The following is a 13,132-nucleotide window of genomic DNA, read 5'->3' as shown; positions in this document are numbered from 1 at the left end:
TTCCGTTGCCTTTATTCCTCCCTCAGGGCACCTAGCTGCCCTCTTACCCTTTCTCCGCCCCACTCACCCATTCACTCGCCCTCTCTGATGCTCCTCAGACCCGGATCTGCGGGAGATTTCCATTTGCTCTTTAGATCCTTTCCTCTGTATGACCCAGTCCTGGAATCTAACCGCAGCTCCCAGCAGTGAAACCCAAGGGTGGGTACCTGGGAAACCCGTCAGGTCCCCCCAGTGTCGCCATCAGTCCCCCCAGGCCTCCGAGCAGAGCACCACGAAGACAGAAACTGTATCTACCTTCCAGCTTGACTCTGGCATTGCAAGATTTCAGGTTAGCAAGAACGGCCACCCCACCCCAAATTCTAAGCAGCCACACCTATGACTTACAGGTTGAAATTATTTCACAGTGTCTAGTCCCTTTTATCCTGTCACTAAGGGGTAAAATCTTAAAATACGGCTAACCCACTGGTATGAATGAACTTCCTTCAAAGTGACTTACCAAGTTAAATCTTGGCTATTTTAGTGGCAAGAAGGATTTGAACTAAAAAATAACTAAGAATTGAAAATTAAAAGTTCGGTTCCTCAGTCATGCTAGCGATAGTCAAGTGCTCGATAACCACATGTGCCTGGTGGCCAGTGTGCTCAACAGCACACAGAACATTTCCGTCACTGCAGAAAGTTCTATCAGCACCGAGCTAGACAGAGATAGAAAAGTTGGAAAGTACTCGGTGTCCGTGAAGGGGTTGGGGAAAAAACACATTCCTTCACAGAGTGGTGGTGGGCACAAAAATGCTACAAAGTTTCCAAATGTCAACTTGGAAGTAGCCATAAGTATTTAAAATACACATGCGTTGGGGGGCGCCTGACTGGCTTAGTCGTAGAACATGCGACCGTGGATCTCAGGGTAATGGGTTCAAGCCCCATGTTGGGTGTAGAGATTACTAAAAAAATAAATACACTGAAAATAAATAAAAAATTAAATTAAAATAAAATAAAATACACATCGCACTTAATAGAAGAAAAAACTGAACTTGCTTAAATGTCCATCATTAGGAAACTGGTAAAATTAATGCCCAAATGTCCATACAAGAGGAGACAATGAAAATAACTTAAAAATCTATATGTAAGCAATATGTGTCAGCACAGAAAGCTGTCCTATAACTTTGTATATAAAAATATAACTCACCTGGGGCACCCGGGGGGCTCAGTCAGTTGAGCCTCTGACTCTTGATTTTGGCTCAGGTCATTATCTCATGGTCATGAGACTGAGCCTGGTGTCGGGCTCTTCCCGGAGCACTCAGTGTGGAGACTGATTACGACTCTGTCTCTCTTTTTGTCTCTCTTCTCCCTCTGCCCCTCTCCTCTGCTCACGTTCTCTCTCTAAAATTAAAAAAAAAAAAAAATACAAGCCACTTGACCCTACGAAAGCATGATCCTGTTTGTATTGAAATACAAAGGGTATCCATATGTATGTGTCTATATGCCCAGGAAACTACATAAGGTTACACAAGGCTTTCCTTCTGGAAAGAGGGAATGGCGGAGCAGGTTGAGGAAGCATTTTCTTTTCATTGTACATCCTTCTGGTGCTGTTTGGACTTTTGACCATGATGATGAACCATTGCACTTAATCGGTCATACGTTAGGGAGATGAGCTACTGAAAACGATGTGGTACCAAATGAATGAAAGTGCAAAAACATACACGGCAGAGTGGGATCCTCTGCGTGTCAAAAGCCTGTTTGCTCAGTCCCGTACTAGCTGGACCGAGTCAAAGTAATGGATTGTGTTCTTTCCATCCATCTCCAAACCCTAAGTCATTGACTCCAGAATAATAGGTTAAATATGAAGTCATACCCGGTGCATCATTTCAGCTGCTTTAACAAACATTGTGGGCCCCCAAGGAGGGACCTGAAACCAAAAGATTGTTTTTAAGGAGATCTGGTGGCTACTTGGAGTTCCTGGAGGGATGTCTTCCCTCTGCCTGACCCTCTCCCATCTCTCCTCTCTCCTCCACCCCTCACAACCACACTTTTCCCTCCCCTCCACCTTCTTCTGTGGCCTCTGCTCCGACCCGGAGAAATGGCAGATCCAAAATCTTTACCTTTCCTCAGAACTCACCTGCGTTGAGCATGACCAGGTTAGGCAATGATTCAAGATGCTCCGTGTGCCTTCTTGTAAGCTTACCGGGGAAACCAGGCAGCAGACCTCATGAAATTGTGTCTATCACCTATCTATCTCTCTGTCTATCCATCCGTCATCTGTCATATATACATGTACACATACATAGGCACGTATGCATATGTGTTTATACGTACGCCTATGTAGACACTTGTACACATGCATACACTTGGTTTCTATGGGAACCTCTGAAGTAGTTCTAACTCCTGTGCCGGCAGATGCTGTGCTTACTACTAATGTGGGAGGAAGCCCGGAGAGGAGGTTTGACAGAGGAGAAGGGAGGGCACTGGTGTCTGTGGGTGGGCCTGATCCCCAGGCAAGGGAAGAATTTGGCTCATTTGATATATTTTTGTTGGATCAGATCATTAGATAGTCAATGTGACATAAGTCTCTGAGCCAGGTCGGTGATAAAGAGGGAAGTGTTTTTTATTTCTTGGTATGCTCAGAATCTCAAATTTTCTAACAGACAAAGGGCATCTACCCTCCAGATACGATCTGCACACAGTTCAGTGCTAATGTGTCTTCTTCCATCAGCTGCACTCCCAAGCTAAGTTTCCTCTTACACCATCTTTCCCAGAACCGAGCACCCCTGGTAAGGCTGGCCTGGATGTGCCGCAGCCCTGGCAGGCCCCGAGACCTGGCCTGAGTGGGTCCAGGAGACACATCCAGGCCTCGCCTGGCAACAGTTTTCCTCCATTTTAATGAGTCTCATTTGCCCATAAGACTTGTTTTTAAGTTTCTGACTCATGCCAGGCTCATTTATTTGGTATTTCGGCTTGATGAGTACCCAGGTTTTAACCCACTTAGGACTGTTGTTCTGCCTCATTCTGGAAGCTCCGGTTTTTGTCTGAATATTCCCCAGCCCCGACCAGCTCACTGCTCCCCTTTTCTGTCGTATCCCTTATCATCCCAATACCTACAACCCTTGTCTGCATGCCTCCCCAGCACACACGCACACACACACACACACACACACACACACACAAATACACACACAAATACATACACATACATTGACTAGATACTGGACAAGCAGCCTTTACGATAATGGAAGGTTGAAGGTTTGATTATTATTTCAATTACCACAAGTAAGGTGAGGAAGGAAAGCCTCCCTGGAATGTTCCGTGAAAAGTTTGCATTCCTTCCAAATGCAGTTTTTTTTCTTCTTCCCTCAAAGACTCCTCCATCGAACACAGGCCCTCTACGGGTTTGTTTTTCATCGGAGACCAAACCACTGACTCCTGATTGGGGAGAACTGTGAGTTATGGAGGGTGACAAGAAGGAGTTTTCGGTAGAAATTAATTTGTAAACATCTTCCCTGCTTTGCCTCTCCTGGGGAGGGGGGTGACCACATACCATAAAAATTTCCAGCCTCAGATTTTGAGCTCAGCAGAGACTTTCATTTTCATTAATTATCCCAAGGATTCTCACTGTCATTCCCTTAGGGGGGACACACCCACAGAAGATGGCATGTGCGGGGGTCAAGTCCCCTCTGAGCAGCCCCAGAGAGGAGGACCGGCATGCTGGTTCCTGACACTGCTCCTGTGGCCACATGCACTGCCCTGCCCTGTGGGCATGAAGTCTGCCTCTGCATGGGGTGCCCTGGGGCTGTTCCAGGGGAGGAAGCTCCATGGGCAGTGTGGGGGGCTCAGTGCTGCCTTGCCCTGCCACTCCTCATCTTCACTGTGTGTACATGCAGCATGAGAACACGGGAACCTGGCAATTCCGGTGACACTGGCAATCTCCCCGCTGCACAGTAGGATAGCATGTTATTTTGATGCCATGCCAGAGTTTTGTTTTAAAACCAGCTCTGTACAGACAGTTTTAGATGGACCAGAAATAGCTTTTATGGTCTGCAAAATACCTTTCCCTCGGGACGTTTTTGTTGTGCTTTGAATACATTTTAGCACAGTGAGGTAACAGTCATAGACTCATAGAGACACGGGATTAGAAAGCAACTCCAGAGACATCCCATCCATCACCATGACGCCAGGCAGGCTTCACCCAGAACATCCCAGACATAGGTAAATATCCTGTTTTCACAGGTCATCAGAAAGAGAGACTCCACGCCACTCTGGGGTAACCCATTCCAGTGTTGACTTCCCTTCAATGCTGTCATTATACTTGTGTTACCGGGAACACACCCCACACTAGACTGCTGTGAGTTTTCAAAACCCAAATTTGTGTATTTTGAGCCAGATGTCACAAAACAGCCTGATTGTCAGCACGCTGTTTAACGGGTATTGAAAAATGTCATTTCAAACCAAATACATCTATCCTGGGGGCCGGACCCAATTGGACAGCTTTCATTTTACAGTAAATGTGTGACCTTCTGTCCCCTTAGGATTCCCTTCCCTCTTGAATCTGGTCATCATTAAACGGTGAGGCCCTGCAGGTGTACCCTTATGCTTTCCTGCTCCCAGAAATCACAGCCGTCATGTCCCTTCCCCTAAATCGTGTTAGCAGGACCAGAACTGCCATCAGAAGCAAAGCACTCCATTCCACGGAGGGGTGTTTGCTTAGACACACACAAAGCTTTCTGACACTTGGTCTGTTCCTTTGGTCTTTAGAAATAGCAGCTTTAAGAGAGTCCTTTCCCTGGCCTTCCCCTTCCGCGATGCAACACAGGAAACCCCAATGTAGTCTCTAAGAGGTCCAGTTACGTTTTGGCATCGAATAATCCACAGGGCCTTCTGCAGTTAGAAGCAAAATAGTCCTCTCCCTTTCTTTCCGCTATTTCCTTTGGCAAAGTGGAGAGTCATAAGGAACCGGATCGGTCAGGAAAGCCCTGACCAAGAGCTGGTATGAACCTCAGACAAGACGCAGCTCGATGAGATGCCGTGCGCGCAGTCATTGTCTGAGACAGAGGGTCTGAAATTGACACCATATGCGCCCCGAGGAGTAATTGCTCCAAAGGGGGGAGAAAAGCAACGTGTCAGAACATTTTAGTAACACCTAATTCATCTCGAGGTTATAAATAAATCTTAATGCTTGCCTAAAAACAAAAGTCGAAAAATACTTTGACCAGATTACTTTTGTGACAGTGCTTCCGGCAGAGGTGAACTTTATTAGGGAGACAACATGAATAAAGAGAAACACATAACAACTTTTTATGGTATATTTTACATGATTTTATTTTTTTGCAGTAAATAAAGTGGTTATAGGGCTCCAAGGAAAAGGCCCCAGATGTTAGAGAGTTGTGTGAAATTTAGAGGAAACAAGCTGTAAAAAGCGCAGTCATAAAACAGGCTGTCAGTGCCACACATCTGGACAATACAGCTGTATGTTCCTAGTGGCTGTCGTCACCCAAAGAAAACTCAATAACCTCATTTCACCCCAATTAGGCTGCATACCAACAGGATCAACATTAAATTGCGAGGGGGCGGGGGAGAAACGTTCATATGGCGCCTCTGCGTCAAGCAGTCTTTATCTTGCATTTGACTTTGGTCACCAAGAAATAAAAGATTGCTAACATAGCTATTTCCATTATTATAAAACCCTATTTAATTCATAATGTTGTAATAAGTCAAAGTTTGACAGCTTGGACTATCGGCTACGCCAAACAATAGACTTTCTGTAGCATGAAACTGACCTATCAGTCATCCAGAATGGAGCCCTGGCATATCTTTCCTCTACCCCTTTTTGGGGAGTCTGAGTCTCGCAGCATTGTGGGAAGCACTCTCTGCCTTATTGGAAAAATAAGTGCATTTTCAGACAACCCAATTTATGTAAAGTAGAAGATAAATGCCCCTCTCGATGGCGATGGGGTATTTTGCTCTAATTCTTTTGGCCAGCAGTGAGGCACCTTTGCAGTAAGATGAATATTGCAAAACTGAAATACCATTTCATCTTTTTGTCACCAACAGACTGTGCCAAAGGTTATAAAATGCCACTTTTCCCATTAATGTGTTTCTTCCTAGGTGTTAACGGCAGCAAAGGCAATTATGGACAGTGGAGAGAAATTAACCCTACCACTGATAGGGAAACTCTTGAAATTTCAGCTTCTCCAGATTAAATTTAAGGACCAGCAGAGACGGGAAAACGAAAAGAAGGTACTGTATGACGCTGGGTCTTCTAAAGAGGGCAAACAGGGCATAAAATGGAGTCAGTTTTCTCCAGGGACACTTCCTCTCTTCATAAGCCTTCCATTAAATGTTACCTAGCACATTCAGCTGTCGCCTGGACAACTTAAGAAAAAGGCCATCCAAAGATTTGTTGGAGGAATTATATTTTCTCAAAGACAGACCCATTAAAAATAAATTCCCTTGTGCAAAAATCAGACAATAATCAGGGCATGTGCCTGAGCTTGATTTTAGAGTAGTCTACTTATATGCTAGTAACAAAGAAGGGAATCAAGGTGAGACAGAGTCAGGAGAAGTAAATGTAATGTGAAAAAAACCCCACAAAGTCAGGGTCTAACCGTTTAAAATATTCTCTCTAATATTCAGTAGGAGTTCCTATTAAAATGGCAGGCTGCATCTGCACCTTCGTAATAATCTGAACATTTCAGCAGCAATCCATCACCCCCCCCCCCCATTATACGCTTGATTACTTCTTCACATGTAGACTTCTCATTTAATTTGCCTATGGAAATCAATCTGTGCGTTTTCCAAAGATTCATATTTTTATCTGAAAAAAAAATATTTTGAAATACCTTTAGCAAAACGATGCTAGGTTCAAATCCATTTGTTATTATCATTACTCGGAATAAGAGATGTTTTTCTTATTTTCCAAATCATGCTGAGATGTTTTTGGAAAGCCGAACGCTCCTGTACATACATGTGGTGTGTGTGTGTGTGTGTGTGTGTGTGTGTGTACACATGTATACATGAAATGGATTTACATGTAAGCTGTATCTTTATGCCCCTGAGTGGAAGAGGCAAAATCAGTTCATGGAAGAAGAAAGAGAAGAGGGAATGTGTTCCAGTAATACCTTTCTCACCTTTGCAAGACCCCCAAACCTAGGTTTCCTATTTGAATTGGATGCTTGACAGGATAATTGTAGGAAAAAAAATAATAATGCCACCTTATATTTGCAGAATAGGGCTTTATGTTTTTCAAAGATTCCCCATATAGCATCTTATTAGAGTGGCACACATTGTTCCCGGGAAAATTCTACTCATAGGAACACAAGTGATGGTCTAGTTTTCCATCTATTGAAGCTCTTTTCATCATGTACAGGACATTTGTGCCTTCAGAAATACTCGGGGTCATTAAGACTTGGCAGAAGAAAAACTGGAAAGTTTGAAGCTAGTATAGAAACATCTTTTCTTGCCTTTTTAAATTCCAACGTCACTTGGGAATATGAATTATAAAAAGTAGACTGTGAGTCCTGTGAAAATCTCTGTGCTTTCTGTTTTCTCTGTGCTTTCCCGCAGCACCTACAAATATACCTAATGTGCTAAAGGGGATCAGTTTACTTGTTTGCCAACTATTGTAAGTCAGCAATCGTTTGTCACAGAGTAAGCTTTAGTTTTCAGTTAATGGATTTTAAGTAACAGTAAATGGAATATCCTGGCAGCTCAGGAAAAAATTTTAAAGCTAGAATCAATATAAAAATATTTCTGCAGTGATTTTCCTCAGCATTTCTTTGAAATGTGAACTGTAATAATACAGCTGTGAGATTCTGAAGATGCTCAAATAATCTTAGTTTATTGTTTGAAAATTCAAAAGTCTAAAGGAAAGCGGGTTTGAATTTTAGATAGATAGATAGATAGATAGATAGATAGATAGATAGATAGATAGATGTAATAGAGGCATTCAGAGAACTCTGAGCAATCAAGAGCCAACAATTACATAGTCTAATCTGATGTCTTCATTAGATTGGGTTCCCAAAACACCAGTCCCAAATCTCTCAGTTGCAACCATACGAGTAAGTGCTAAATAAATTGATGAAAACTGATTGGAATGGAGTACTCTCCGGAAAATACTCTTGGTAAAGGCCAGATGAACAGAGTTGTTTGAGGGATGATATAATCTCTATTCATTTCAACACTACCACCCAACCAGTCAGTTAGAACAATTGAGGTTAATGCTTCTCAGCCAGCAACTTGGGCAGAAAAGTAAAATAAGTATAAAGTAAATAAAACTGACCCATGCTGTGGGATGGGGATGAGAAAAATGCAAAAAAGAAAAGACTTCCAGTTTCTTCCTCTTTCCTGAACCCAGGCGGAGATTCTGAGATTTCCTAGAAGGGGAGCTTTTTAACAGCAATAAGAAATCTACGTAGGTGTTTCCTTTCAAATGCCGACTATATTGCCGAAAACTGTGCAACCCAAATTGTGTTTTGTATCTCCTATCTTGAATTTTCAGAATTGTATTTTTAAAACCGAATGCCAAAAAAATATCCACAGCGGGAACTAACCAAAAATACCAGGGAGAAGATATGGACAAAAATAACTAATATAATTAGGTCCCTGTCCTTTATTCCCCAGTGAAACAAGTAGATCCTTATATATTTGATCCTGTTTTAATCAACCCAAATTTTTTCTTAGAAATAAGTGGTGGAAAAAAAAGTAAGTGGTGAATAATATAGTTCCAGATGCCAAATACGGTAAAAATATCATTATTGTAGATTGCACTGATTTTAATAATTTCTAGCACTTTAGCATGGGCTATGCTTATCATGCGTTTGCTTTGTCCTTGAAGAAAGCTTGCTGGCTAATTAATAGCATAAAAAATAATACAAGGGAAGATATTTCTTAAAGGAGCAGTTTTGAAGGCATTTCTGAAAAGCAAATGCCTGCTTGTAACTGCAATGAAGTAAAAAATAGTTGAAAACTCTGATCTATTTGGAAACACCTTGTTGGCTACATCCAAATCTGCATATCATGAAGAAAATATATTGCATTTCTCTAAATAAATTTTAGAATTTCAGAAATTCTGAAAGACTCTTTTATACAATTAACCCTAAATCGGATTTTGTTGTATCTTAAAATCTGAGAGTTTTGCTTAGAAATGACTCTTCCTTGCACACATGATTATCTCAGCATTTATTCTGTGTTTTTAGATCTGTCATTGTCATTCTGTTTTTAATTCATCAACTTAACAAACACTGATTGAAACAAACTTTACAGAAACAATGTACCGGGGCACACATATATCATAATGTTCATTATCATTTTAAAATAAATTATTTGGGGTTTGTATTCCGATCCGTGTTTTAATTTAATCTATCTGAATATTATAGCATTGTTCACATTTTTTACTTTTTTTTCACTCCAACTTTTATGTCTATATTAATGATAAACATTTATTCAAAACCAAAACACTTTATTGTGAATATATTTAAAATATATCGAGAATTCAGCTAAAACCTTTAATCATCAAAAAAGATGAAAAATGCCTATACTACAAAAAAAATAATAATAACCATTTAAATAATCGGCCAAACTAAGTCTAGTCTTCCTATGCCTCTGAGTCTAGTTTGGAAAATTTGCATATGTTTAGAAAAAGATCCAAATATATTCTAACTGTGCTTTTCATTTGTGGATGCAAATAACCAGTCCATATTTTCTTGGATATTTTCAGCATATTTTTTGTGTAAAAGCAGAACAATTCTTTCTCTTTCTGGCTTCTCTACTTAGGAGAAGTACTTGCCTTATTTTCCAGAGAACTAGAATTGGAGAGAAGGCAGTTAAGAACCATGGAGTGATGGTACCGGTAGACTTTTCTTAAAACAACTCAAAATTAAAAGCACCTACATTTGATAAGGCATTATGAGGAAGCCACAAACAACCCAGAGCCCGCTCCAAAGGAGGCACGAAGAGAAATTAGGGTAACTTTCACAGACGTTTTACAGCTTACTCCAGTTGAAACCCCCAAACACTGGAAACCAGCCAACGTAATGCCATTGTGTGTGTGTGTTTTGTTTTAAAAGAAAGACCAGAGGGACATGCCAGGAAATTACAGGCTGGTTAGTTTTGATTCAGTTGTGGTTAAAATCTTCAGAAACTATTTTGAGAAATCAAACAGAGGAAGAGCAGGAACTCAGTTTAGAGGGACCCGTGTGGTTTCAGGAAAGGAATAACTTGCCTCACTAACTGGATGGAATTCTTTGAAGCAGGATTATCAAAATGAGGGTACTACCAACAAAACCATTGCATCCAAAGAGCTACGAAATTCAGCAATTCAGGGTAAATAATAAATGACTCCCCGGCTAACTGATCTGTAGAAAGAAGTGTTTTCCTCATTGGAATGCTTTTAATTAATGAAAACTGTTTATGGGCTTCAGGAAAAAATGTAAAGAAACACGCATATTTAGAATAGAATAGTAACTTCAAATATGAGCAGCTGTAGTTACAACAGCTAATGATAATATTTAGCTACCGTTATTGACTCTTTGGCATTATACTAAGCTCTTTACACATGTTATATCATTTAATCTTTGAAATGACTTTATGAGGTACGGAGTATTATTCTTGATTTGCAGATGGGAAAACTGAAGGTGTGAAAAGTTAAGTAACTTTCCCCAGGTTAAATAGCTACTCAGAGGTGATGCTGGGATTCAAATCCAAAACTGTCTGACGCTATGTTCTTAACCACTGTACAGACACCTTCCAAATGTGTCTCCTTAGGTGTGCAAAATGGCACCCTTGGCCCACAGTCAAGAGTGCTGGCCCTAAGGTATTTCCCTGTAGGAGCAATGGCTTTGCTCAGTGATCTACCAACAACCCCCTGGTCCCACTAATTACATCACATACAACATCCCGAGGTGAAGTGTGAGGACAAGCCAAGGAAAGGAACAACGCTTACCAAAAAACAAAGTCCACACAGAGCTCACCAACCACCAATTCCCAAGGGAATTCTGATTTCATTTCTGGCCCCGCCCCACTGCCCGGAAATGACCTGGTCTCTGGGAAAATCTCTTAGAACTAAACTCCCTGAGACTATTCCAAACATCCTCACCCCCCTCTCCGCCCTTCTGGATGTTGAGGTGGAACAACACCGGCTGATCCACTGTTAATGCTTCTGAATCACATAGAATCCTGCAAGAGACAGACAATCAGATAGACATCAGACCCACTCCCTCACTGCCACCAGTCATAGAAAATGTCCACGTTCCAATTCTGTGGATTCCAGTTCTGAAGACGGCAATATGGCACCCCAGGACATTCCGCAGGGTTCTGAAGATTGCATTATTTGGTCAAGTAAACCCACTACATTCCTGGACTTATGTCTTCTACACAACAGCAGCTCCCTAGAAAAGTAAGCTCCTAACTCGACCCCATGCATTATATTTTCTATTTGGCAGGGGAGCAGGGAGAAGAGCAGAAGGGAAAGAATAAATAGGAAATATAGAAAAGAAAAAACAACATGTTCATAATGCCATAACACTACTACAAGTAATGTTAACATTCTGATATGTTTCTTTTTTTTTCTTTCTGTGAATTTGTTCCTTTACATAATCGTTGTAAATTAAAATATATCATAATTTTACTTATTACCACAGTAGCCACATCTATCACTATTATTGGTTGTAGGATATTCTATTGACTACTATAATTTTCTTAACCATTCCTCTATTGAACATTTCAGTTATTTCCATATTTTTATAATAAGTAATGTGATGAACAACTTTATAGTATAGAACTCTTTATATTTGGGATAATTTCCTTAGCATTGGCTTATATAAATGGATTAATGTGGCCTCAAAGCCCATTACCTGTGTTTCCAAAGTAAGTTCTAGAACCATTTAGACCCAGTTTTTCATTAAAAAAAAAAAAAGCCCCCCCGGGTCAAAAGAACTTGGAAATCACTGTGTGTTATACACAACTCTTAGAGATTTAACAGCACATTAGCTTATTAAAGATAGAGGAGTTTTGGGACGCCTGGGTGGCGCAGTCGGTTGGGCGTCCGACTTCAGCCAGGTCACGATCTCGCGGTCCGTGAGTTCGAGTCCCGCGTCAGGCTCTGGGCTGATGGCTCGGAGCCTGGAGCCTGTTTCCGATTCTGTGTCTCCCTCTCTCTCTGCCCCTCCCCCATTCATGCTCTGTCTCTCTCTGTCCCAAAAATAAATAAAAAAACGTTGAAAAAAATTTAAAAAAAAAAGGAGTTTTGTGAAAATAAATCTGTTTAATATTGTTTAATCTACCGTCTCTCAAACGTATCTGACTCCATAGATTTCTTTCAGCCCGCCTATTGTTCTCTTATCATCTGTAACCAATAAAATAGATCACTTGTGAGACGGTGATCTCTTGAAAGAGAACTAAAGTAGCATTCAGAAGACAGACCTAGTTTCTCATAAGCCACGTAATAAGAGTGACTTAGTCACTTAACTGCCATGAGCATGTTTTCTTATCTATATCCCTAACAATATTATTGTGGGAATCTGACGATAGAGCATATGTGAGATCATAAAGTACCACACAAATCTAGATGTGCTGTTACCTATAAAAATGAGATGAAGTAGAGCTATTTACCACTGACTTTTACCACTGACTTTTACAGCTAGTTCCACTGACTTTTACCACTTGCTTCCCTTTTATTGTGATAACATAACAAATACCTGTCACGGTATTTGAAGGCATTTGAATCTCGACATCAAGAGTCATTTAGAAAGTTAAATACAATCTAAAATATTTGGAAGCATCAAATAATTAGGTTGCCCTGTTAGAGAGAGGGACAGTTTTGTGTTTTTCCCTCTTAAAAAGTGAGAATAACAAGATTGAGGACACGGGGTAAGTGCCACTTGATACTCAACTAAATATGCGAAATGCTAATAGTTCTTTGGTTGTTGCTAAAACAAGAGCCTCACATCTGCTATGTAGCTTAGCCAGTTAAGAAATCTCTGTGCCTATCCACAGCCTTCTCACAGTAGGAGGCATCCAGATGCTTTTTGTACACACTGCATTTTAAAGAAAATGGACTCTGTAACGAACTTGACCTTTCCTTCATATGCTGGGGAACATGTTTTCCCCAAACATGGTGGAAAGAGGGGACTTTTGGATACGCCCCCTC

At 41.0% G+C, this 13,132-nt stretch overlaps 1 protein-coding gene across 1 annotated transcript in view; it reads left to right on the top strand.

Moving 5' to 3' along the window:
* Window positions 1-13,132, top strand: part of SPAG17 (sperm associated antigen 17) — a 231,586-nt gene that overhangs the window by 59,468 nt on the left and 158,986 nt on the right. The window contains exon 4 of the mRNA XM_015076178.3: window positions 6,094-6,225. Within this exon, the coding sequence (XP_014931664.2) occupies window positions 6,094-6,225 (132 nt within the window). The remainder of the gene's footprint in view (window positions 1-6,093; window positions 6,226-13,132) is intronic.

Source organism: Acinonyx jubatus, chromosome C1 (genome assembly GCF_027475565.1).
Source record: "Acinonyx jubatus isolate Ajub_Pintada_27869175 chromosome C1, VMU_Ajub_asm_v1.0, whole genome shotgun sequence".
In the NCBI taxonomy this organism is placed as follows: domain Eukaryota; kingdom Metazoa; phylum Chordata; class Mammalia; order Carnivora; family Felidae; genus Acinonyx; species Acinonyx jubatus.
This window is presented reverse-complemented; position numbering and strand designations above follow the sequence as displayed.